Genomic DNA, 27,972 nt, shown 5'->3' with positions numbered 1-27,972 from the left:
CTCTTTGCTATGTAATGTTCGTTACGTCCTGAGCTAACCGGGAGCAACTAGTAAATGCTTAGTGAGTGGGGAATTTTCCAGTGAAAGTACTGCAAGGACGAGAGGTAGACATAAGACGGACCCGAAACCCGAACCACTGGATTTTTATTGCTGGTGTTGCTTTATGTTATTGACTACGCTCTCTGTCCCCGAAGACCACATCGCCTTTGCCAATTAAGAGAACGCAGTTTGCCGTAAGTAAACGTTCTTTATCCCCTTCCCCGTCCGTGCCTTGTTACAGAAGGCTCCAGTAATGTGTTCAGGGTTTGAGCGAGCTTGATATTCATAGTCTTATGCAGGAAATCTAAGAGACATTAGGAAATAAGTGAATCCGCCAAAAATCAAAACAGCATTAGCCGAGGTTAGCTACAGCAGAATGCGGCGCACATTTGGCTGGATTTTTACTACTTCATTCAAGCTTTGCACTGAGCTATATTGAGTCACAATATTTATCGATATAACCTAAGTCAGTTACGGTGTTTTTAATAGCTGTTTTCCGATTTGTGGTTTTAAGCGCCACTGTTAAATTGGATTGGATTGCTCGACCCTCTGCAAGTGATTTCGAACGCAGTGATTAATCGATTTGTCTGCAATTTTTGGTTCGTTGAACTTCAGGGCTACCAATTGATAATTACGCGAGTCGAGTAAACAAAGACATGCTCTCGACAAAGAGCAAAAAATACCATCTGTTCATTTGTCGTTTACAAAATCACAAAACTGTTAAAACTGAAACATTTTGCTTGTTGTTGCCTGTTTAGGTTTTGTTCTTGGCTGCGTCTATGTCATTTGGACGAAGGCTACCCAGACAAGGGTGACGCCCCGTCACAGTAAAACTGAAACCTTGTAGCACTGCGGAAGTCGCATTCCATTACTCTGCATTTGATATGGAACGCGATTTACATTGATGTGTCAAATTTCCTATTTTTATGTATGCTTAGTAATTTTTCGGTTTTGAGTTTATGTAGATAGCTGAACGGGTTGACTGGCTGTAACCGTATCTGTCACACCAATGTAAACGTTAACCGTTTCAAAATGTTATATGAAATGTAGTAACAGTATTTATTTCGATAATATCTAACCAATGATGTAATTCCAAGTTGACACAAGAGAAGCATCGCCACAGAAACTCTCAAATAACAATATTGACGGACCAAGCTCTTTCCACCACACGTATGGTGGTTGTAAAGGGTCAGATAAACATGTTTTCCTTGCTGGTAGTTTGTCACATTTTGGCTTCTTCTTATATTCCCTCATACGTATTTCGTTTCGTGTAAGCCTACACATCCTTGAACGTCGCTTGCCTCCTCAGTGCTAATATCATCAAATGACAACACACGTAACACCCGTCTCAGCCCTGTGAAACAAGATCAGTAAATAATCCCTACCTTGGATTACATCTTTTTAGTTATCTGCATATTTGATGATTCATCAGCTCACATTCACGTAGAAAATCATAACAGTATTCAAGAGCATCGCTTCCAGAGGAGAGCATATTACAGAAAGTGTAATGCGCTATGTTTTTACTCCTGATAGCAGAAATTGTTTTTCAACTTTAATTTTTCTGCGTGATGGATCAAGTCAGCTGTTACTTTCTGTTTTGTGTACTCATTTTGCATAATTCTGACCGCTTCCACAATGGGAAAATTGCATCAACAGATAAACTGGATATTTACATTGAAGTCCATTGATGAATGTGAGATACCATTTCTGTGGGGCCTTTCTTTGCCTCTGTGCAATTTGAATGTATACTTAAATATTATGTTTTACCTGAGGTCAGAAGGTCTCAGGCTAACATCATTGTGATTATGCCTTCTAATTAGTCCCTGTTTCTTCTGTGTCCTTAATGGCCATTTGCGAGTCAGTAATACATTATGACCTGGTTCACAGCACCATGTATGTAATGATGATTAATCCAATAACTTAAAGAGTATCAAAATACTTTATAGAAATCATATATATTTAATAAATACAATATCTGGCAGTCCTTTAGTGGCATTTGTCCAAAAATGTTTTAAAAGAACTCCACAGGTTAACAAATTGTCTGTTATACTTTGTAATATTTTGCTTGATTCAGAGAGGAATGGTGCAATGTGTAGTAACCGGTGCACCCTCTTGCTATAGACCTGCATTGGGCATTGACAGCTAAATCAGCAGCCGGTCAGTTGGTCAGCTGCTTTGTTTCGTAATTGATGAGCAGAGGTAGTCTTTGTTCATGGGTCAGTCTGTGTAGATCCATTGCATGGCCTCACTCACTCCTACCCCCACCCTTTACAATCATGTTTGTTAGGAACAAGACACATTGAAGGGCAAACTGTTTTTTCTGTCGGCTTACTCAAATAGATATGGTCCTGCGTGCAGAAGAGACTTTTTGGCCATATTGCACAGAGAGCTCACAAGATGCTCCTGGGCAGCCCATCACTGTGATATGATGAATCCCACCAAAGTACACACTGCATATACCCTGCACTTGACAACCTAATATGAATTTTGATTCAGATACTCTTCTATGGGTGTTGTTAGTTAATCAATTTGCATTGTCTCTTCTTGATGTGTATCCAGACATGTTGAAAGAATGATGCTGTACGTTCAAAAGTGACTGGAGGCATGACATTGCCTGTACATTTTGTCTTGAAATGATGTAGCCTAGAACAATCCTGCTTAATTCGAGTCATCTCCTGCTGATAGAAGAGCAGATGTGGCATAAAGGGGATCAGTTGCTTGGCACATGGCGTTCTCCCACTTTCCCGCTGGCCCCACTGGCTGGGTGAACGGCTGCCCTTTTGTGCGGAGGTATCCTTTTGTTGTTCTCCCTCCCCCCATGTCTTGGTGACCCCTGCTTAGCATTGCCTCAGCCTGAATAGGACAGGCAGGCCAGCAGAAAGTCAGGGCCCCCCTACCAGCACCTTAGAGTTGAAATGCTCGACACCGGTTTCCATTCTGCCCAGCATCAGCGGCATGTTTGCCCCACAGGTCCAGTCCCACCCAGGAGAACCGTGAGCTCACTGTTGCTCGCCACCATTTCTGAGAAGGAACTCTTGAAAAGGTGCATTCTTAGAAGCTCCTTGCTCTCTCACCTCCAGGGAAGGACTGAGGCCTGAAGCTGGTAGGGGTGATTTTGGCTCCAGTGATTGTGGTTTGCCATTGTTCTGTTTTACTTATATCAAATAAAGTAGCCGTGAATGGTTTGGAATGATGCACAGTGAAAGTGAATAATAGTGCTTCCAGTATCAGTTTATTATTTTTCATTTGTGCGGCCACTATGTTAACTAGCTCCGGAAAAATTCAGTCAGGTTTCAGGTCATTTAATTTGTGGAGTGGTTGTACAGTCAACAACTGTAAAAGGCTGCAGTATTGTAAAAACTGCTTTGAAATCTGCAGTATAGTGTAAAGTGCTCTGAGAAACACAGTGTAGCCTAAACTAATTTGAAGTCCTCGCTGTGTTAAGAACCAGTTTGAAACCTGAAGTCTAGCATGGACTGCTTTCAAACCTGTACTTGTATGAAACCTCCCACATGCTGTTCACTGAGGATGTTTTAACCCAGTGGAATGATGTCATCAACAGTCATGGGAAAGGGGGGGGGTGGAGCTGGTCAGAGGAGGGGGGATGGGATGTGATTGTGTACATGGTACATGATGGTCGTTCAGTATTCAAGTATGGTATTACCCCACACCCACCCACCCAGGAGAATTTCCTTTTACCATCATCACTCCATTAAAAATCAGTTACCTCTGCTGTTGGGTGGTGGTTCTGCTAACATGGGTCTCTTAACCAATTAGATGCGTACTTGAAGGCCCAAGCATTGAGGAAGTGGGGGCACATTCCATTTAGTTTTAATCTTGTGCTACTTGCTTCCAGGGCCGTTTCTGTTGCCTGTGTGTCTGGTATTATTCCACAATGGTTTGGTTGAAGGAGGTGGTATAGTCTTGTCTTTGTTGTCTTTTTTTGTGAAAGCATCCCGTGGACACTGAACCATATTTATGCAGATTATTTCAGTGCAGTAATCTCAAGGTCCTTAACTGCAATGTGAAATTACGACCCCAGTGAGAGTGAAAATGGCCATTTGTAATGTTTGTTTTTCAATATCCTTGACTAGCAATACTATTAGGTGAGGAGTTTAAGCAACCTATTCCTTGTTAAGGGTAACTTGGAGTTAAACCCTTGTCTTGGGTTAACCTGTGTAGAGCTGATATAGCGGGGTAAGGCTAAATCAGAATAAGAATAAGAAATACTTTATTAATCCTGAAGGAAATTTGAGTGTCACAACTGCACCGTCCGGCATACATCAAGACAACAAAAGAATAAATTGAATAAAAAAACAATGCATTCCTCATGAAGATGCTTCCCCTGTTCAGCCACACTTGGCTGGCTTTCAGTAGTGAACTGATTTAATTGATAGGTTGTTTAACTTCATCTGATCAGCTGATCCAATCTGCTATTGGCTGCCCCCACTATCTGATGCACAGTAGTTTGCCATGGATACAGGTGTGTCCCTGCAAGAAGTGGCCAAAATAATAACCTAAACTTTGCCATATTGCTGTGATGAGGTACATTTACTGGATGTGGTCAGATGTGAGCCTTTTATGCTTACATGGTAGGACTCTCCTGTTGTAACAATTACCTTTACGCCTAATGTGGTAAAGTACTCAAGGTCTCCTTGGTGGTGGCGGTGGGGCAGCACGTCTCTGCACATGAGTTGTTTTATTGTTGTAATTCCCAGCAGTAGCCTCCTCTTGATGTTAACCCTTTAAGATATGCCTCCCTAAGGCCTGCTCCTCACCCAATTTTGTAACTGGCCTAAAGGGTATGGGGAAATGAAAGGAAATACACTTGATGTGTCAATCCTGTCCATGTAGACCAGTAACCTCTTTCTTCCATGGAAAACTTTTTGTAGTGTAATTGTATGACAGGGGGATTGGAAATTTACCAGTACACCAGCACATCTGCTAGCACTGATACACTGTCGCTCTGATCGAACGCACTCTGCTAGTGTGTAAAAGACTTGTTTTTTCACATCTTTTACAAGACCGAAGGGTAGAAAGGGTACCAAAACCCGGTGCCAATATGGCACCAGTTCCTATGCAACCGGCATTTACCGGACTGAATTACAACACAGATTTCGGTCCCTCATTTTGGTGCCACTTAACCCTTTCACACGTGCGGTCACACCAGTGTGCTTAGCCGTTTAGCACGTATGCTAAAACCGGTGCAATTAGAACACTAGATTAGAGAAATTCTAGCTAATTTCAGCTTTGAGGAAACAGCGATTTAACTCTAAAAAATATAGCAAATGCTAACTGAAAACTGTGAGAAGCTTAAAAACGCTAATAAAAACACAACGAACCATGTAATGTAACACGCTCGCTACATAGCATAAAAAAATAAGTCGCGTGCGAAAGGGTTGTTAAGGCGCTAGGTTTCTTATGTTTTCCCTTTAGTCATACCTGATGCGGGAGTACACCTCCAGTTTTTTGAGGCCATGTGAAATGCTTCCGGGGGAAAAAACGCCACTCGTATCTATTCGATGTTGATATCACAGCAACAACACTATGCTGCTTCCATGCGGTAGATACAAACACATGGCTACAGAAGATGAAGAGTGAAAACATATGCTAACAATGTGAACATTTGTTAAGTGTTTTGTATTTATTTATATTTATATATTTAAGTATACTTTAAACTATTAACAGTTAATATATTGTTCAATTTCAAGTTCAAATTTGCCTTAGCAATAAAAAAGCCGTTCTTTAATGTCGTCGACCATCGTTTTGTGATTTTTTTTTTAAGTATGGGTTCAGGCACCATTTAGACACAGATACCGTTTTAAAAGTATTGCTTAAGCACCGGTATCGGAAAAAACCCATACGATACCCAACCCTATATGTAACACAGAGCACAAAATGGGAGATGCGAGTATTATTCTGATTATTTGGTGTGTGTGTGTGTGTGTGTGTGTGTGTGCGCGTGCGTGCTTGTGTGTGTTTCACACATTGTGGTCATACAGCCATTCTGAGGGCTGTTGTGTGCCAGTCTCATGATTCAAACACAGTTAACTTGCATGGTGGCTTTGACCTGTGCTCCGTGTAATTAGAAGAGTGACAGATGGTTCCGGGTTGGAGCCACGGTTGCGCATGCTCCTACCTCCCACCCTGCTGACCCTGCTGACCCTGCTGACCCTGATGGTAAGAGCTGCTTGACACATGCTCACCACACCTTTCTCCCAGTCTGCGAGCTGTCGTGTAAGATGATCCTCACAGTCCAGGCAGAGCGATAGGGTTTCCAAATGAACTAATTTCTTCAAGCTAGAGGTGGTTAGCTAAACATAAATATGCCTATTTCCATGAGCAGTGCATGGATGTAGAGTGGCACAGTGATTGGGTGTGGCGGGTCATGTGATTTCATTCCTAGCGATATCTTCTTCTAATGCGGAAACACCAATGATTTCTTTCTTTCCAAACACCCCTACCCCTCTCCCACCCCTCAAAATCACTCATCTTGTCAATAATGCTGTTTGAAATCTGAAAGAGAAGTCACCACAGTGATGACCAAAATGCAAATGTATCCTCTCAAAAAGGATATGGAACTTGAAACTGACTGAGAAGCATGTCTAGTTCTGTTTGAAAGTACAGTGAGTTTTTAGTCTGGGGGGTGGGGGGTGTTCTGCAGCTCTTGGTCCATCCCAGAGCTTGCAGCAGGGAGCAAGCGGGCTAATTAAGATCCTTCTGGAGTCCCATCCTGCTCTGGCACTAATTGTTAATCTGCAAGTCAGATGCAGGCGAGCTTTGGGGGGCTGCCAGCAGAGGTTCCTGGCTATGTGTTTGTTGGTCAGGCGGGCTGAGAAGGGGGGGTTGCCAGAAGTCCTCCCAGTAGGATGGGCCCTCCCTCAATCCCCAAACAAACACAGAAAAAGCCTCACACGCTTCATGTTGTCTCATTGTTGGGAGTATATTAAACATTAATTTGCGTGTGTTTGTTTGGATCATTAAAAACCCTTGTGCACACCCCAGTTTGCCCACAAATCTCTGTGGTTTTTGGGTCCGCTCATGGCAGTATAAACAGGCCTTCTGTAGCCCCCTGCTCATCTCTAATAAAACAGTTCAGCTGTTTTCCCCCTGGCTGCAAAGCTGAAGTGAACAGTAAGAGTCAGCAAGTGATGTGAATTTCACAGCATAGACACTATGTAGCATAGAGTCCTCAGCAGCTTCCTAAAATTTTGTATCTGTTGATAATCCATGCTCATGTTTATTAACCTCCCAATGTGTGAGGAGCACCCCCTGATTTAAACAAAAGGGGCTTCGGCTGAACCCGTCACTATCTATTCTGTGCTGCTGGGCTTAAATATTGATGAGTATAGCGTTAGGCATTTGTGTTTCTTGCTTGGTCCAGAGGGGGAGCTATTGTCACAAAACAGTCTACGATTATGTTTGTATTGACCCCATGGTCAGTGGTCCTTGTGCGTGTGGTTGTGAGCAGGCAGCTTGCCATCAGAAGATTCCAGTAGTTACATTGAGTTCATTAGCTGTAGTGTGACTGATGGGGGATGTCTGACGAGACAGGGACTGAGCTGGAACGTGCTTGGGCAAAACTTGCATACGGTAGGTACAAGAGGTGAGGAATAGTAATAATGGTCCCATTAATAAGAACGTATTCATTGTTCACATGCTGGCCCTCTGGGCAGGGTTTGTCAGCCCCTCTCAAGTTCAATCTGCTGATCAGTTCTCTGTGGGACTGTGGGATAGGAGTGGGAGCCTGCCCTGTTGTAGACATTGGCATAAACGTGTCAGAGTGGACCGTAAAAGCTGATTGATGCCCTGTAAATCTCCCTGTCTTTCACTTGAAAAGCTGTGACAGCCCTTGCACAAAAAAAATCTCACTGCATGTTAAAATGGGCTGGTGCTTTCACTGCCCTTCCTGGATTGAACAGAATTTTTGTAGGAGGACCAAGGATTCATTGGAAGCATTGGATCAATAGTTGTGTACCATACACACATACAGGATGCGCCAGGATACATTGCCTCAGTTGGAATGGGACAGTGCGGGCTGTGATTCTCTCCGCATGAATCTGTTTGCAGAAGCATACAGGAGACTAAGGAGGTCCCAGTGAGTCCAACTGGACCCTCCTTAGATATGCTTCAGGGTTGTTTGTTTACCGTCCAGGATTAGAAGGAATCAGAATGGTTTGGCCAACTGATTGAGATGGCAGGATGATTGCCATTTTCTCATATTGGGAATTACAGCTGTTGGGCTGCTGTTTTAGGAAGCGTGTTCATGTTATTCAGTGAGTTGCTTTTTTCTTTCTCCCAGTACACAATTTTAAATAAATAAATACTCAGTCAATTCAGTCTCAGGCATTCAGCTGCTTTTAGTTTAGCTGTGAAACAGGAAGTTTGCTTTTATCAGTCATTAGCATTAGAGAGCTCAGGCTCTAAGCGTTCTGGGCCAGCGAACCGCATGCCTATGGAGGCGTTTCAGAAGTGTCCCCTGCTCACATTCGCATGGCAAGAGGGCCTCTAATTGCACACTAATGCGTGTGCTGGGTGGCAAGCGCTGCAAAGTCCAAGAGCTACGAGTTTCTAAAAATAGACTCCCTGGCAAAGCTTGCCTGTTTTTGGAACGTGTCTGCGGGCTCTTACCTGCTGCCGAGGCAGCCACCTGGATCATAGCCTTGCTAGCCTTTCTGGAACTGCTGTGTGCACTGTATCCGCACATACAGATGCCTCTTTTTGAACCCTGTACCTGCAGTTCCCTTCTTACAGATGGGGGGAAATTGCTCAATATGGATTTGAAATGCATTATTTCAAACAGTAAATGAATTCAAAATTTTGTTCAGTTTAGTGCTTTGACATACATAGTTCAATACAAACATAATACTTGGATAGAAGCATGACATTAAAAATAAACAATTGATGTGGAAACTCCATATTTTTACTATCAAAATGGCGAGTTTAAACTTTTTCTGTCAGTGTGAACATTCTGTTGCAAATTCTGTTGCAATGTAATTGTTGATTAACAGAATTCATGGCACGTAATTGTTGTTTTACGGAAACCATGTCCTTCAATGTAGATCTAGCTTAGAAGTATTTCTGAGGCTTAAATTGCTCTGTGAATAATAAACATGCATTTATAGGTAAGTATGGACTTATCTGGTCTTAAAGAATGTACTGTTCAACTGCTTGCTACAATCCAGATTGCTGAAGAACAGTTATTGCTACAGAACAGGGTTAATGGAAGGGAACTCTAGTCCAAAAGGCTTCCTGACATGATTGATGTCATTTGTACGTCATTCGTAAGTTGAATTGCATCATTCCAAAGCAGTATCTAAGGGGAGGGGTGGGCAGTTGCTAAGGACCAGCCAGAAAAGGAGATTAGTATACAGTCATTGAGTTGATTTTAAGTGGAGGTTGCTCAACATTCTTGCTTTGATATATATTTATGTTTTGTGTGTGTGTGTGTGTGAGAGAGAGTGTCTGAACAGTTTCTCCACAACCTGCCAAGACAGGTTTCGAAACATGCTGCTGAGAGCCTGCTACTTTTAATCGCCTGATACTTTTATGATCCAGGTCAAAGATCTAAGATAAGACGTCTGAGAGGAGCTGACATGGCACTGAGAGAGCTCTTGCATGGATGTATCCGTATCAGATCGTATCACACATGCAGATACCAAGCCATGGCTTGGAATCAATGTGACCATCTCAGGAGTGGGTCCTCTCTAGCTCCTCTCGCTCTCACTCTCTGTCTGTCCTCTCAGCTACATCATGACTGAGCGTTTGAGTCATGTTGTGTCAGATGGCAAGTGGCATTCTCTACTCTGGGCCCCCCTGCCAGTTGACTTGACACAGTAACGACAGCCACCTGGGCTGTGGCCTTGTGCCAAAAGCCCATATGACCCCTTCTACCCTGCCTGGGTGGATACCCACAATGCCATGCAGCACAGATGCTAGAGGTTAGGTGGATGGTAATACATCAGTAGGCTAATTGGTAGATTTGCTCTGAAATGCCAAGCTGATTGTTAGCTCTTTGTGATGCTGGCCTCCCACTCCCCGTAGGGTTTGCTGAAAAATCATTGTGGATGATTTTTTGCTATGCTGTTTGTTTATTTCTGTAGTTTGGTTTTAGTGGCATTTGTAATCAGTTAAAATTATGTAAATGGGTATACGGATTTCAAAAAAATCTAATTAAACATTTACATGATTTTTCATGTAAACAAGTAAATAAGTAAATGAGTGTTATCCCTCTTCAATACGTAATACATTTGTAGACAGTAACATCTATAACAGCTTTGCTTCATGAGTATAGAGTCATGAAAAAAACACATAAATCAAACTGACAATTAAAAAGAAAAATGCGTCAACGAACATGGCAGTGTCAAGAATGTCAATATAAACAGAAACATTGAGTCTGTTGAAAGCATAGATCCTCTCTGGGCAGCAAATTTTTACATTTAACATTTGTCTCCTGTTTGTTCAAAGTTAGTCTACACCTGTCTTTGAGCACCGTTACTATCAGTGTTTCCCCTGATGAGTTTCTGGGGTACTAAGGGGATGCAGCATAAAGAGTGATTGCCAATGTCAACACATTTTGTTGCTTTAAGACTTTGGATTTTGGTTATCTCTTTGGTAAATATAGATTGTTGCTGTGTTGAAAGGATGCATTGTTATTCAGGCTGCGTATGTCTTAGATAATGATACGTCCACCATGTCCCTTCACCCTTCAGTTTTAAGATAGCTTGATTGCTTATTTATGTGTTTATAATTTTTGAATGATTTGAAATAAGTCTTAGCTATCACAATATGTGTATGAATCTAGGTTAGATTAATATCCAATCCAGAAGTTGAACTCCATGCTGTAGTCATTGCAATCATTCCCAATTGGTCCAAATCATAGGCTGTCAATTCTTGCCATGTGGATTTAGCTGTTGTTTCATACAAGCTCCCTGTTGTAGTGAATGGACATACTCACAAGTTCAGTGTACTGTGGACCGGAGGAGCTGCTGTGCTGTATTGCATTCCAGTGGCACATACGAATGCTCTAATAAAGAACCATGATTTATGGTCTCAGCTGCCCGCTCGTGTAGCTTTCTCTCTACAACAGCAAGGCAAGACTCTGAAGGGACCGCCTCTCAGCACACCTGGTTGTAATAAAAATTCACACAGCTTTTCTCATGTGCCATTCAATCTTTTTTGACATCCTTGTCCATATATTGTGCTTATTTTATCCTTTATGAGAAGTAGGGTTTGCATGGGCCTGCGTCCTGAAGAACACTGCTTTCAGAGTGCTCCCCTCATGTTAAAAAATAAGCCCAGCAGCTACCATTGAGAGAAAGAAAGAGGGAGTTAGAGAGAGTTGAGTTCTGCAAATAAAAGCATAGATCCCTTGGACAAAAGAAATGTGCAGACTCATGCAATACAACTACACACACACTGACAAGCACGTACACACCCTAAATTTGCACAGTGTTTTTTTTCCCTTTCCCCAACAGCTGTCTAACTTTTAGATAATTACATTATTGAATGCACCAGCCAGCCATCCCTATATTTTTTTTGTTATAACCCATTTAAATGGTCAATGCTCAAAGCTACAACAGCAGTACTCTCTCTGTACTTGACCATAATTCTAAGATCCAGTGCTCAAATCCCTATAATTTAAGATAGATATTGAGTTTGTCAGACCTTGTCCACTTATAAACTTGTCACCTCTGACTATTGAGTTGTTTTTCATAGGACAGTGCAGTGAGTCCCCGAATGAATTACAACATTGATGTCAATTTCCACCACTGACACACAACAATACCTGCATCAAACACTGTGCAGTGGATAAGGAGCAGCTAACATAGAGGAAAATGGGTGGTGTTGTCCTGCAACACCTGACTGTATTCAAAACAGTCCATAACCATGGGACTGCTCATTTGGCACTCATGAGCAAGACTGTCGTAGTGTCAGTTCGTAAAATGCATGTCGCTGTGAGTCAATGAGCTGCTATGGAGTCCTGCTCCTGAGAGTCACAGTTACATGCTACCATCGGGACTCTACAGACTATGCCTACCCTTCATTACCAAAATGGCAGGTCCACAAACAGTCCCATATTTGCTCCAGTTGTCACTAGTTCTCTCAGCTGCCAGAGGAGTCTTACAGTTGGCTGATCGATTGATCTCTCACTTCATTACAGTCATAAGGTTACAGTCAGAGTTCAGCCATAAGTGCAGATATGACCCAGCAGAAGCATGAGTCATTAAAATGCTCCATGCTTTACAGTATTCAGGTAGTGTCAATGCTGGAATAAACTGGAGAGCTGGAAACTGAGCTAGTATGACATCACATAGTAGTATGACAGAGAGCCATGTGACTTGGTGTTCTTGATTTGCATCACGCAGCGCAGTAAACTAGAAGCCTTAAACTGAATGTGATTCTGATTTGCCTAATTGCATACTTAGCCAAATCATTTATACTTGACTCCATATTTCTTAATTTTGCTTAGTTGACACCTCAAGATTGCTTGTGTCTGAAATAGCTGACTGCTCATGCATCTGTGAAATACGTAGGTGTAAACATAATAAATGTGTAATTTGTTAATTAGCCAATTAGATCAGTGAAGTCAGGGGTAACAGGCTGGAACAATAACGCAGGCCTGCACTGGTGGAATTGAAGTTTGACATCGCCAGCTCAAGAGGAACATTTAGCGCATCTCTGCAGAGCGCTTCTACTGTTTTTCCCATTCCCCCAGGAGTCGCAGATGCAGCTTCGCAGACAGAGACTAATGGGGCTCCACAGGGATTTCTGTGCATCACAGCTTGCACGTTGAGGAGGGGGGATGGATGGAAGACGCACAGCAGTTACTAAGACATTTGTCTCATCTGTCAAGGAAGTGGCTGTTTGTTCATGCATAATTAACCTGTGAGGTCACAGCAAGAGATTAAAGGGGAGTGACCTCAGAAAGTGACAGTGGTCGCTCTGTGTGTTCTGATTGGATCATTTGGAGCTGAGGTGGTCGTGTCAGTGGGAGTTGCACATTGTCCTACATAGAGGTGTGAATCTTCACTGGTCTCACGATTCAATTACGATTCAAAGGGTAGCGATTCGATTACAAAACGATTCTCAATGCATCACGATGCATCTTGTCCTCCATGTTTTTTTTATTATTATTATTAATACAAGCCCTCAAATTTGAACTGTTTTTAGTTTTCAACTTTTTGTTCAACAGCTGTTTTCAAAAATCATATCAAGTCATATAACATCAAAATCTGTTTCAAGTAAGATTACCACAAGGTATATGTAAACAGTAACACAAAACATTTGTTTTTAGCACATTGTAAATATATGATAAACAAATAATGGTTTAAATAAAAATTCTTTTACAGTTCTATAACAGGGTAAATCTCTCACTGTCTTGTAATAAAAATATAACTTAAAAATAAGAGCACCCATACAGGTAATATAAACAGAAAGATATTTTATTTGTTTGTGTGAAAAATAAATGATACAAACATGTATGCCTTTTTTAGTAGGATATATCAAATGGCAGTGCTCAGCTGCTGAAGGCTGCAGTTTCTAGGTTCTTACTCAAAAACACAAGGTGATCCACATGTTCAGGTCTTAGGGTGCTTCTTTTTGCTGTCATGACATCCCTTGGAGTGATTAAAACTGTCTCTACAGAGACGCTGGTTCCTGGGATGCTCAAATATTTCCAAGAAAGCTTGGTTAGGAGAGGAAACATGGCCTCATGGACACACCACCCGTTTAGAAGATCCTCAGTGAGACGCAGGGACGGGACACTGCAGTACCTTTTCATTTCCTCCTCAGCCCTTTCACAGGCTGTCTTGGGCTGCTGCACTGTATCTTCAGTGAGGGCATGTCCTAGAAGACTCACGAGCAAAGATGAGGCAGGAGGGCATCACTCCTCGTTCTCCTCAGGCCTTTCTTCTCGTGTCACTGAGTTTTCCACAGGATCTTCATGACCTTCTGCCGTTGCAATCTGTGGCTGAACATAAGAAAAAAGTAACACAAACAAGCAGTTAACACATTTCCATAATCCACACATATTAAGCTGTGTTTAACTACTGAATATTTTAATAATTACCCTTTTAATATTCCAAATAAAACAGTGTAATTACCTCTAGTAATGCAGGCGCAAAAGTCACTTGTCTGTATGTCTCCAGTCTCTTGTCCTCAATGAGGAATGGCAGTTCCTTTGAAACGAGGATCAAGAGTAGAAGCTGTATAAAGGATGTTCTTTTCGTCCTCACTTGACTACTAGAGCCCAACCAATATCGGGTTTTTAAGACTGATACCAATTTCGATATTTTAGGATTTAAAAATCCGATAATGATATATCGGCCGATATTCATTTAGAAAAGGAACTTTATTACTGCTACTACTACTACTACTACTAATAATAATAATAATAATAATAATAATGATATACCATTAATCATTACTCTTGTGATTACAGTTATCTGCTAAACAGGGCTTTCCTTCATAGGCAAAAATTTATATAATAGGTTTTTTTTTTGTCGTTTAGTAGTTATTACCTTACACCTAATCTGTCTCAATGACTATGTTCAATGTAGCATATTCACATCTAGTTTATCCCTTTACCAGCACTCTTTTAATCCTATCCAATGCAAGCTACGAGAAACCATTTTTCAACCACTATTTGGCACCGTCTAAAACGTGCCATCTTAAACTATGCAGTAAACTGAAACAGTGAACTAGAGTAAACGCTGCTGTTGAATGCATTAAATGCTACATGATTATCTGCAACGAGGACTTGCGACTTTGGGATTTCACACGTTTGAAAGAGAAGCTAGATTACTTTGTTTGGCTACCAAACCATGTCAGATACTTGTTCCGCTCACGTTTATTTACGTGTCCCCACTGGTTTAATAATTTCCAATGCACCAACTGTAACTACAGACATGCGAGTTGCAGATATATTTACCATTGCTTCATTTAGGCAGAATAAGTTAAACGCTATAGTTTAACCGCTCATTAATGTTAGCGGTCTTCCACTGATAAACATGGCATTAGCTAACTTTGTGGGTAACCTAATTTAGCAATGGACAGTGTTATAAGCTGCTGTAAGCGATGTTGCCAGAGAATTTTTAAAGTGACGAGGGAGAAATGATAGGACCGTTGTTTGTTTACTCACTAGAACTGCCACACTGTTTCATGAATAAACCCACAATCAAGTTTGTCAACAATTTAGCCAACACCACTCAAGTACCATAACGTTAAACGTAATTTTGATGATTGACTGACGGTACCGGCTTTCACGTTACTGCAGCAAAACTAGGCATGGCTGACATGAATGTTGTCAGGCTTATTTAGGCTAAGAGGAGAAGTGATGGGGGATATTTATTATTATTTAAGTAATGTATTTCACGTCACAATTATCAATTTACCATGAACACAGATGATCTCCGTCGTGGGCTACTCTGCTCGACTCTGCTTGGGTCAGCCGATTGTTGTGATTTGTGGCCTTCCAAACACGTGTGTTGCCAACAGTGGAGTTGCAGTGTTCCCTCTGGTGGACAAACTATGCAACGACAACACTCATAACATGATTGAAGGATCCATTTTCCGTCTCTGTTTCTTTTTTAATTGTCATTAATCGGCCGTTATAAACGGCAGGCAGATTATCTGCAGTTAGCTCATATCAGATGATCATATCAGCACGCGGATTTATTGGTCGGGCTGTACTGAGTACCTCTTCTGAAAGTCTAGTTTGAAGGCTTGCTTAATGTCTCGGATCACTGGTGAGCATCCAGTATTGTCAGTCATGTTCTGGATAAATTGTGCATTCAAAGGAGCAATAAGACACACTGTTGGGTTGCTTTCCTCTGACATCAATGTGGTGGCATCTTTCATTGTCTTTAAGGCCTTAACAGCATCCTCAGCATTGGACAAATCTGTTTCACTGAGAGTGCAAATGTTACTCTCTGCTCCTCTCACCTCAGGAGACAGCAAGGTGGCACAGACAGCCACTTGTTGCTCCAAAATTGTTCCATCATTTCATAAGCATTATTCCACCTGGTGCTAACATCAGGTTTCATCTTATGACAGGCGAGCCCAAGTAGTTTCTGCTTCTCCTGAAGATGGTGCTTTGCAGTGGTGCTGTGGTGGAAAAACGTGGAGATCCGTCTGATTCTAGCCAGTAGCCTTGACACAGAAGGAAGCTTCAACACGCACTGAGAGGCCAGATTTAAGGTGTGCACAAAGCATCGGACATGTGGGAATTTACCCACCTGAGCTGCAACCACCATGTTTGTAGCATTGTCTGTAACCAACACTATTTCTTTGTTTGTGAGCTGCCACTCTTCCATAACATTTTTCAATAACTCTGTCAAATGAGCACCTGTGTGACTTTCGTAAATGGCTCAAGTTTGTAGCACATGCGACTACAGCCGCCAGCCATTGTTAACGTAATGTGCAGTTACGGTTACATACGAATCTGTAGCAATGGAAAAGCTTGGGTAAAAGGGAGTGAGAACTCACTCTGTAACTGTAACTGCACATTACGTTAACAATGGCTGGCGACTACAGCCTACAGCCGCCAGCCATTGTTAACGTAATGTGCAGTTACAGTTACATACGAATCTGTAGCAATGGACGTCCAGGAGTTGCAGGTGATGGTCACTCGGCTTATATTTCTCATTGACTCCATCACTTGGGCTTTTGTGGCACTGTACAGAGCAGGTATAGCAGTGTCTGTGAAAGAACTAAGAGATGGGATTCTGTATCTTTGCTCCAAGGTATGGAGAAGAAAGCAAAAGCCTGTGTTTTCCACGACCGAATAAGGATGGAGATCCTTTGCAATGAATGCGGCAATAGCTTGGGTAATCATCTTTGCCCTTTCGGAATTCGGGAGCAAAGTTGATACCATGGCTTGCTGTATGGTTGGCTGATTAGCAGCTACATATTTGGGGTTTGCTAAGTTTAGCTCCAGGTGGAAGTGGGTGATGAGATTCCTCATATTTGTTGTATTGCCGAAGTATTTAATCTTGGCTCGGCAGGTCTTACAGCATATGTTATGTCAAGCTCATTTTTGCCTGTGTTTTCATAAAAACCAAAATGTGCCCAGATATCTGCTGTTAAGATACTGGATGCGTTTTAAATCTGTGGCTACTGGATATGTTGCTCTCCCTCCACATTGTTTCCAATCACACCAGGCACAAGTGATAAACGTAGTATCCGGGAAGAGGGGGGGGGGGGGGGGGGGGGTACTTTTTAGTTACTTAGCCAACTTTATTTACAATAGAAACAGTACGCTGGCATGTATGTTATTTAATTACAATTTTTAAAAATCGATTATTTTCCTTTTCTGCATCGATGCAGAATCATTCACTTTCACATCACGATGGTGCGTAAAAACAATTGTTTTCCCCAGCTCTAGTCCTACAGGCATATATGGACTTTAAACCTGTACTCAGGATATAGAACTGTAGCAATTACAGAATGGCCATGCACTTCATCGGATCTTTTTTATTGCACGTTCATTTCCACAGTGAATACAGAACTGAAATTCCAGATGCGATTGCCATACGTTAAGAAATGGGAATGGCCTGAAATATCCATTAGTTCATTGTATGAGTTCAGGCCTAAAGACTGTTTGGTGTCTGGGGTGTTGGCACGCTGGGTAGAGGTTAGGAGGGGACTTCCCAGGTCAGAGATGTCATGGCCTTTCCAAAGCAGTGATTTTCCAGACTCACTTTCACTAGACGTGTCCTGCATTTTGTCTTGCTTTGAGGTGATTTGAGGTGATTACGGTTGCTGTAGAATGTCGTTAAAGTTCCATGATGAGGATGTTTGTTTTACACTTCACACTTTGTGTCTTCTGTCCTTATTCGTGCATGAGGGTAATGTTGCATTTGTGTTTTTGTGTGGTATCCAGTACTTGTATTAAAATGACATGGCAACGACATCATCTACGTACACGTACCACTGAACAAGTTGTCGTCTTTGAAACATTTTGTAGCTGGAAAGATGCCTCAGTTATGATTGATCATTAAGGGGTGGCAGTGTAGCATAGTGGTTAAGGAGCAGGACTTGTAACCAAAAGGTTGCCGGATTGATTCCCCGCTGGGGCAGTGCTGCTGTACATTTGGGCAAGGTACTTAACCCACAATTGCCTCAGTAAATGTCCAGCTGTATAAATGGATAATATTGTAAAAAAAATGTAACTGATGTAAGTTGCTCTGGAAAAGAGCGTGTGCTAAATGCCAGTAATGTAATGTAATGTCATGGTGACGTATATTAGCATAGCCTCCAACAATGACAGCAGAGGGGAGCTGGGGCTGGACAGGGTGTCAAACATGCAGTATGATGCAAAGTAAGTCATACATCTAACAACTTGTCACTCTCTCTCACTTCCTTTCTCCACAGAGGCCAGACCGGGGCAGTGAGGATGACGGAGTACAAGCTGGTTGTGGTGGGAGCTGGAGGTGTGGGCAAGAGCGCACTCACCATTCAGCTCATCCAGAACCACTTTGTGGATGAGTATGACCCCACAATTGAGGTGTGCATTCTGTGTATCTGTATGTGTAGATGTATGTATGCATGAGAGAGAGATTGAGAGAGAGTGTGTGTGAGATATAAAACCTGCCAGTTTGGGCTCTGAGAAGCACACTGCTTTGTTAGGTTTAATCCCAGGCAGGTTGGTCATTTGATACCATCAGCAGCAAGTATTCCAAACCAATGAGATGGTGTTATTAGTAGCCCAACAAGACACCCCCTCTCCTGTCCTCCATAACTGTCCAGAGTTCCTCCCTCTCTTGGCATGTACAGCTCCCTCTCCCCCGGGAGAGGGGCTGCCTCTCCGCATTTCCTGTCCTGTCCCCTCTCACTGCTCTCGCTTCTGGACAAACAATGTGCTTTTTGTGTCCACGCATTCCTTGGCCTCCCGCACCCAGACTCACCATGTCAGCATTAAGGTAGATCTTCCCATGCTATCACAGGAAAAGGACAGGCGGCCTTTTTTGTGTACACTAACATCAGGTCATGGTTACCCCGTGACCTGAATTCCTGTCCTTTTTTTAAATGAGTCATAAACATTGTGGCCATTTAGATGAGAATGATTGATGCTCCTGATCTAGCACCAGCATGCCTCTCTTTGAGAATGTATCTACTACTGACACACAGGCAGTGTGTGTCCATTAAACATTAAACATGGCCATATAAAATGACAGTGGGGGGGGATATCCTAGAAAATATAATTTTGAGAGGGGAAAAATGGAGTCATACCTAATCCTCCTCAAACACCATAGTATGGGTAGTATTATATTTTTGTATTGCATATATAGTTGTATAGATCTGCTGCTGAATGTGTATCAGGGAAAAAAGGCTGTATCATTCTCATTTTCATAGGCATTCATCCTTTTGTTTGTACGTTTGGAAGCAGGCACTGGTGGTGTAGAGCTCATTGGGATGTTGCCATCTGTGGAAAAGTTTAAAGCACGGGCAGAAGGACAGTGTGTCACACTTCCTGTGTTCAGAAACACTTTCTCACTATTGGACCTGCAGTGGGGGGTACCAGCTGTTTCAAGTGGTGTGCATGCATGGCTCTAGTGTCAAGGCCTACAAATTATGTTTGCTTGCCGTTGCTGTCCTGTTCCACCTTGCGGTCCAGATGGATTTCCAAGCATCACGATTGGGCTTAACTTTCTAAATAGTGATGTCTTGCCTTAATATCCCCAGGCTGACATCACTTTGTCAGTCTTGGTGCAGCGACAGTAACCCCCAAAGTGTCTGATTGCAGCCATGTTATCTAGCATATAATACCTGTCCAGACTCAGGCTAACTACGTATCCATGACCAGAGGACTGCTGGGAACACATTTGCATGTTTTACACTCCAGTCACATATGTGTTAACAGCCACAAAGTTTGCATACATGTTGCATTGCCCTTGGCCTTTACTTTTTTGGGGTCTGCTACCCATGTAGGTTAAATTTTCTTTTCCCAGTGGTAATGCTCTGTTGTGAGCAACAGGTTTAGTGGGATTAGGGGTGCCACGTCCCCACACCAATGTTTTTTAGGGGGTGTCAAGTCCAGAGAAATGTGGGATAGGTGGGGTATTGTGTTCACCTGCTTAGTTGTAAGGTGGTCCCTCTCACCTGCAGGACTCTTACAGGAAGCAGGTAGTGATTGACGGGGAGACATGCCTGCTGGATATCCTGGACACAGCAGGTCAGGAGGAGTACAGTGCCATGCGGGACCAGTACATGCGGACTGGGGAGGGCTTCCTCTGCGTCTTCGCCATCAACAACACCAAGTCCTTTGAGGACATCCACCAGTACAGGTAGGTGTGTGTGTGTGTGTGTGTGTGTGTGTGTGCAAGTGAGTGAGAATGACAGCATGTGTGCCTCTGTGTGTGTCAGTGTTTATGGGTGTGGGTCCCCAGATTCACAGATTTCTTAATGGGGATAACTTAACAAACCTGGTTGAGCGGCTATTAGCAGACCTGGAGCAGGTTCTGGATGGGGAGATGGGGCTATGGGAGATGGGGTTTGAAATAGCAGGGCCAGACAGGAGGAGTGACTGAGTGCAGCCAAAAATGGAACGTGAGTGTTGCCGTCGGCCCCTTTGCGAATCGAAGTGATGTAATGCTGTAGCGTTTATCATGGCTAAAGAAAGCTTAGCCCTCTGACTAAAGGGATTATAGAGCACTGCCAATGAAATAGATCCTGATTCAATTAGAGGAAGGGGAGGGAGGGATGGGCCTTTCAAGGACAGGGGAAGGAGAGGGAAAGAAGGGCAGGGAAGATGGAGGCCCCCTGGATCATAGAACTCCTGCTTTTTGGGAAACACCTCACTGTTGTCTGTGACTGTTTGGCTATATCTGATGTGTCGGGGATTGTGGTCATAGCGATGATAATGTAATGTCATATCTTTTCCAGTGTTTCTGGAAGACATGATTTCTGTTTTCAGGAGAGATTTTTCCCTTTGATTTTCCTTGTCTCTCTGAACATCAAGAAAAGATTTTGTAGCATTATCTTTTCATACCTTTATCACATGTAGTGGATACCTGCAGTATAATATGTGATGGTTTGTTCCATGCAAAAGGGTGGTCACCGGGTTATACTGTTACATTATTATACTAGTCAGCACGTGCTGTGCTGCTCATAGTGGTGTCAGGCTGGTGCTATCCTCAGCGTCAGATGTCTGTAAGCGTGAGAATGCACTGAACTGTGTTGCTGCAGTCTGCTGCCCTCCCAGCGCTCTCCGGCACTGCAAACATATCGTCTTACTCCCTCGCTCTTCACACACGCCAAAACGTAATGCTGCCTAATGCCCTGCCTCTCCTGGGCTGAAGTTCTGCCAGAAATACCCAGCTGCCAAAGTGGGAGCTGCCTTTTTGTCATGTGTCATGTGACCCTGAGGGAAGGTGACAACACAAACAATATCTGGAACCTTTTCATCTAGACAGGGGTCCTTGAGGCAGCGATTTTGGTATTATAAAGTGTGTGTGTGTGTGTTGCGTGTGTTTGGGAGGGAAGTGGAAATTTATGCAAGGAACCACATTTATTTAGAAAAAGCCCTGCTTCCAGTATGAGTGGACTGAAGCTGACCCCAAAGCCTATGCTTCACTGAAACTATCTGTGTGTATGTGCATGTGTGTTTTTGTGTTTAACAAGGGAACAGATCAAGCGGGTGAAGGACTCGGACGATGTGCCCATGGTTCTTGTGGGCAACAAGTGTGACCTCCCAGCAAGAACCGTGGACACTCGGCAAGCACAGGACCTGGCCCGCAGCTACGGTATCCCCTACATTGAGACCTCTGCCAAGACGCGCCAGGTACTGCCCACCCCATCCGTATAGCTGGCCAATGAGACAATTACCTTTCTTTGATGCAGACAACACCGCCAGATTTGTTCCATATATTTACATTTATTTATTTAGCAGACGCTTTTATCCAAAGCGACTTACAAAAGTGCATACAGTAGGTACAGCGATAGTACGGGGACAGGATGTGTACAGTTCCACAATGAGACAGTTCTCAGCTGAGAGCAAGGTCTGTTTGAGGACACAGTACTATTAGATTTGTACAATTACAGCCTATAGGGCAACTAATACGATACACTTTCAAACGGCGGACTTCAACAACTTCAAACGGCGCAATGAGCATCAGGGTAAAGGAGGCAACAAGAAACAATTTAAAAAGCACAATTTAGAAAGCACAGCAATTTACGACAGCACTGATGGGCGGGGGGGGGGGGGGGGGCAGCAATTGTGTGCTGGGTCAGTCCAGGTAGAGTCTGAAGAGGTGCGTGCGTGCATATATGTGTCATGTGATGCGTTCCTTAGCGTTTCTGTTTTTCATGCTTGTTTTAAGAATCAGCCCTTGATGTGCTTCTGGTTTAGCTCATCTCAATCTGCAACTGCACACCGCCAGCTCCCCCAATGCTATGACAAAACTACACAATTATTCTTTCCTCCCTGGTCACTGTTTGGCTCTGACTTGCTTGCAAAGCTCAGACGAAGTGGCTGGGTCTCTCCCCTTCCCTGTAGGAGCACTTCTCCACCTGGAACTCAGATAAACAAAAATTGTAAAACCCAAGCCTGGTCAGATTCAGGACCACAAAGGCAGTGGTCACATTGGCCATAGGGCCCACACATGCCCATGGGGTGACGTGATGCATGGGGTGTTTCATAATACCACTGTGACTCACCGCCAGGATGGTTCCTGCGGTGCTGTCAACAGGTGGACTGGCAGTTAGCAGGCCCACAAAGGCTCTGTAGAGGGAAGCATCTTTGCTGTTCATGTCATGGCAGAAAGCAGAGCACACAAAAGCTGACCCCCGTGTCAAACACAATGTTATGTAAATATGGAATTAAAAAGGGGTTAATACATTCTCCAGTCAAGGGAAAAATGGCTTTCCAAGGTTCTTGCATGCAGAGAGATTCTTGATGCTTTCTGTTGCATATGTCAGCTGCCGTGGTAATGTATCCTTAGAATTATATTGAGGTATTGTTGTGGAGGGGGATTTTTTATTTGTTATAGTTCAGGTTAATGTTTATGATTATACTACCTATATCTCAGAACAAAGATCAATTAATAGCAAGGTATTATATAGTTTTTGGACTGCAGCTCAATCCAGAATGAAATCTTGGTTCCTGATTTAAAATGAAATGCAAAATGTGCACTCTCGAGACATTTGACACCCTGAAAGTTCTTGAGCACACTGTCATTGATGGATATGTCATATAGCCCACCTTTGATGTCACTAAGAACACTCCTTTTTCATCCAGCCATTTCAGAGTGGTAGTTTAGGGGTAGTTTGAGCTGTGTTTTTTGGTACATTCCATCAGTAGTGAGCTCTAACCACATGGGCTTATTTCCTAGTGCGGTGCTTAAACTATTTTTGCCTGTAGTTGCACTGAAACTAAGGTGTGTAGCTGGGGGGGATACCGGCAGTGGTAGATGATGGGTCAGTTCAGTTGAACTTGTGTGATGGGGTCAAGACCAGCTGGAAGAGGAAGTGCACATAATAACTGCATGGAATGACAACCAGGAACAGTTTCTGCCAGAACAGTGTTCCCATATCACCGTTCAGGGTGTTTACCGTAAAGCGATGGTGATGAGGACTCCATACTTTTGCCTTTCAGGGAGTGGAAGACGCCTTCTACACTTTGGTCCGAGAGATCCGACAACACAAACTTCGGAAACTGAATCCGCCAGATGAGAGCGGACAGGACTGCATGAGCTGTCGATGTGTGGTGTCGTGACCCAGGTGAGCACGCACAACTCCGCCCAGCACCAGGTTTTACTTCCTTGCACACACAGTCACTAGACAGCTACACGGCATCTAATGAACTACTCTTATTCAATTTTGTTTTTATTGTTTTTCTTTTTCTTTTTTTTAAACCACTAAGGCAGAAATGTTAGTTACTGAGTTTCTGAGAAAATAAGCACTTCTATTTCGATCTCCTTGACCAAAGTGTTACCATAAATGCAGATAAACTGAAAGCTCTGTGATTCATACCAGCATAGCTTTGCAGCCTCTGTTTTCACTCACATGATGCCAGTCTCTGATAGCAGACTTTTACCCCAGAAACGTGCTGTGCTATTAACTTGCAGATCTCTGCAAAAGCATGACCTGAGGTGACCTTTTTAAAGAATGCAGTTAAGAGGATCTCAGTGTCCCTGCATCTTTAATCAAGCCAGAACAAGGAAATGGACTGCTGCTAAGGTTGGGGAGCATTGGTTAGTTTAGCCTCAATGTCAATAAGGTTTTTACTTAACATACCACTACCTTCTTATATTATTTGTATTTGTATTTAAATTAATTAGACACTATAGAACTATATATATACATATATATTAGTGATGTTCAGAAGGCTGCTGTCACTGCCGTACCTGACCCCATTTGGCCAAATTGAGAGTCATGGTGAACTTGCAAGCAAGAATGCAGATTTGTTGCATTCTCATCTTTTGATGAAATTTGGTTCTGGCAAAGCTGACAGGCAACAACATTGATGTCAGTCAGCTCCCTGGTTTCATTAGGTTTAAACCTGAACAGTTGACATACGGCCAGTTTCCTGTTTTTTTAATCAGGGGGCATGCAACACCCCAACTGTTACACCTGCCACACGCCCTCCTTTCAGCAGCTAGTGAGAAAGGTGTAATTGGATCCCTCCCGCTGTTGGTCACATACGGCGGTAAACAATGGCAATTTTTTGTACAGTACTAAGCTCACTAACTTGAATCTTGTGGTGTCGAGAAACGTGTGCCACCTTCAGCCTAGTTAACACAGGCAAATACAACAAAGAAAAAGGACGATGGTTTTACCACCAGCTCAGCTTCACATTGCAGCCATGTCTGTGTTGGCCAGACCGCAGGGAAAATCAATGCAGGGTGTTCAAGCAGGATCAAAGACTCAAGGCTTTCAGCAGCTGCCAGGGCACCATGCAACTCACCCCTGACCACATTGCCATCTTGGAAACTGCCTTTTTCAAGCCCCCAGCCTGCACTGTCAGGTCTGTCACCTATTAATATACAGTGTGCTGGTGACTTACAGTGGTTTAAAGTTGTTGAGGGAGGGAACAAATATCACATACTGACTAGAAATGTTTGTGTTCACCAACACTGTCAAACACAAGTGTACCCTGTACTATATATACAGACATGTGCCACAACCAAAAAGGTGGAAAAAAACAAAAATATAAAAGTGATTTCCTCTCCTCCTTCTCCGCAGGACAGTAAAAAAGGACAGTCTTGCAGAGCCGTGCAGCAGAATGGACTTCCAGAGGGATTGCAAAAAAGAACAGGAAAAAAAAGACAAGATAAGACAGCAAGACCTCCAGCCTTTCTGTAAAAGACATTGGAGGGGAGAGGTTCCTTGCTTGTGTCTGGACGTCCCAGTTTAAGTCCATTTCTGCCAGATGCACAACACCACTAATGATGACTGTTTTTTTTCCATGTGTGCTATCACTGGGCAACTTTCATGAATCTCATCTAAGTTATTATTTTGCAGTCTTCACACTGGTCTTCTACGGACAGTACCATACAGTGGCCCTTTTCCTCACTACATGTAGCCCACTTCACTCCATTTGCAAGGGCCAAACACCAGAGGCCTCTCCCCATCTCCAAAAGTGTTCATCTCTTAGAGTGAGTCTGGGACAGCCCCCCCCCACACCCACCAAAAAGAAATTGCCACCGCTCCAAAAAAACTGAAGGGCCCAAAGGTGTAAAATTAGACCCCTCCACAGAATAGTTCCCTCATAAACAGTGTTCAGTGTTTGTCATTTTCAAGTAAATGTACCCGTTTTCAGTTCATTTAAAGATACCTGCACAGTATCACATGTTAATGTGATGATTATCATAAAGAGCTGCAAGCAGTGGTGTTGGTTTGGGTGTGGCAGCTGGTTTCTCTTCAGGCCCACTTGCCAAGAGAAAGTCACATCTGGTCATGGGTGGGGACATGCGTTGGTTTGACTGAACTGCCTTCATGACCACGGGCCTCTCTCTCTGACCCCAACACATGCAGCCAGAGGGTTTTCTCTCAGAAGAGCTGCAAGAGACAGTTCAGGCCTCAGCACCACAACACGTTTACTGTATGAGTTGTTGACGAAGCAGGGGAATGAACCAGCTCTGATTCTTATTAATTTGCCCTTGTGTGGAGAACAAGGGTGTAGTGAAGGGAGGTATGAGGGATGTTTTTCTGTGGATCGTTCATGCGTTGGGTTAGATCCTCGCTTACAGGCCAGCAGATTCATGGACCTTGTCCCTTTTTTTATTTTCGTCCACAGTGTGGCATTAACAGTAGAGTGCTGTGTTGAAATGTGGGCTTTCTTCATTGTGGTTATTCTTGGTTTTTGATCTCAATGCATACTACTACAGGGTTTTTTTATCAGTGTAGGAACTGGACGAGTGGACATTGGAGACAGCCTGTGGGTTTTTTTTTTTTTTGCTTCAGCATGTCTTAGCATGTTATTGATTCACCCTCCCAAAATCTTCATTCAGTTTAGCAGGTGACTTATGATCTCAGCACCCAACCTGCCGCAACCGGTAATAACTACTGATGTCGGCATTGATCAAGGGGATGGGCTGGCTCTGGAAAACAAGGTTCAAAGGAGTCCTGCCCTGGATCTCAGAATCCAGGACTGTAACTGGGTCTAGTCCACCCAACCCCCACCCCCTGACACAAAACGATTTTTACTTCCCCTGCTCTCTCCATGGCCAAATTCCTTGCCCTTACAGCTCACTACAGAAAAAATTACAACTGAGTCCCAGCGTGAAAAACTCAAAAGCCGATTATTTTTGAAAAAGAGTTGGCAACGCAATGATGATTGCTGTTGCGGTTTTGTTTATTGATAGTGGATCTGCCCTGGCGTCATAGCTTCTCCTGTAGTTGTGGATGGAGACTAGCTCAATTCAGCCTAGATTGCCTTATCTCTATGCTACCTTGCTTTGCCTTGCGTACATAGTAATGAGGAGCTGAGGGCTCCATCCCTGCAGTCCTGTTTACCTAAAGTAGATTGTTGGGATGTTTTTCCATACGGTGTAGAAAGAATTTGCTCATGTGGGTTATAAGTCAAAGTTGAACTTATACTTAAAAGGAGGATTTTGATCATTAAAAGTAGAAACAATCATACCGTACCTTTCCTGCAGCCAAGAGGCAGTGAAGAATTTGGCCAGGAGGGATGTCCTGGCTGCATGTATGTTTGGTTTTCATTCAAGGCAGAGAAAACAGAAGGTCCTAAGTACTCAGTTGTTACGGATGATTTGGATTTGCAGCACCAGGGTGGTTATCACTTTGAGAATGTAGGCTCAGTGTTTTGTTTTCAGTGACTAAACTCATTATTTGGCAAACATTGTTGAAGTTTTTTTTATTATTATTATTGTTATTATTTAAATTAAAAAGGTACCTTCTAGTTTTATCTATGTCTGTTAACACATGGCCTAATACATGTGTAACCTCATTCAGATGCAAAGCCAATAGTTGATGTTGATGAAAACCATGCTACCTTTCATGCTATACCTTTCTGCTGCTAGGATATATGGGAAACAGGTATATAATAGTATGTGTGTATGTGTGTTTTTAGGATGATCCAGGTTAGAAAACATTAGAAAACACATTGGTTAATGCCTTATCACTTTGGATCTCTTGAACAGTCTGCTTGGAGGACAAAACGCAATCCCTATAGAACCCCCTCAGACAGCTCAATTCAGGGTAAACCCGTGACCTCAGTGACAACACCCCCCCACCCCCCCCCCCCCCAACACCACCAAATTGGGGAGCACCCAATGTAAGGTGGTCTCCCAACTTCACATGCCCCTCAGACAGACTGTGTCCTCAAGGAGCTCTTTAAGTGAAAGGCTCATGTGTTAGTGGCATGTGTGCCTCAACTGTGCTTTTTGGAGGGTAGTTCACTCGGCCCACCTCCAGACCTCTTCACCTCGCCTCACATCGCTGCTAATGGGATGCCCCCCTCCCTGTCTT

The 27,972-nt window shown here is 43.1% G+C and overlaps 1 protein-coding gene across 1 annotated transcript; it reads left to right on the top strand.

Moving 5' to 3' along the window:
* The first annotated feature begins 5 nt into the window (after positions 1-5).
* Positions 6-27,332, top strand: LOC118781761 (GTPase HRas-like). Its single transcript, XM_036534801.1, has 6 exons — positions 6-233; positions 18,415-18,547; positions 20,149-20,327; positions 21,664-21,823; positions 23,636-23,760; positions 25,225-27,332. The coding sequence occupies exons 2-5, from the start codon at positions 18,437-18,439 to the stop codon at positions 23,753-23,755; spliced, it is 570 nt and encodes a 189-aa protein (XP_036390694.1). The 5' UTR covers positions 6-233; positions 18,415-18,436; the 3' UTR covers positions 23,756-23,760; positions 25,225-27,332.
* Positions 27,333-27,972: the final 640 nt, after the last annotated feature.

Source organism: Megalops cyprinoides, chromosome 8 (assembly GCF_013368585.1).
Source record: "Megalops cyprinoides isolate fMegCyp1 chromosome 8, fMegCyp1.pri, whole genome shotgun sequence".
Taxonomy (NCBI): domain Eukaryota; kingdom Metazoa; phylum Chordata; class Actinopteri; order Elopiformes; family Megalopidae; genus Megalops; species Megalops cyprinoides.
This window is presented reverse-complemented; position numbering and strand designations above follow the sequence as displayed.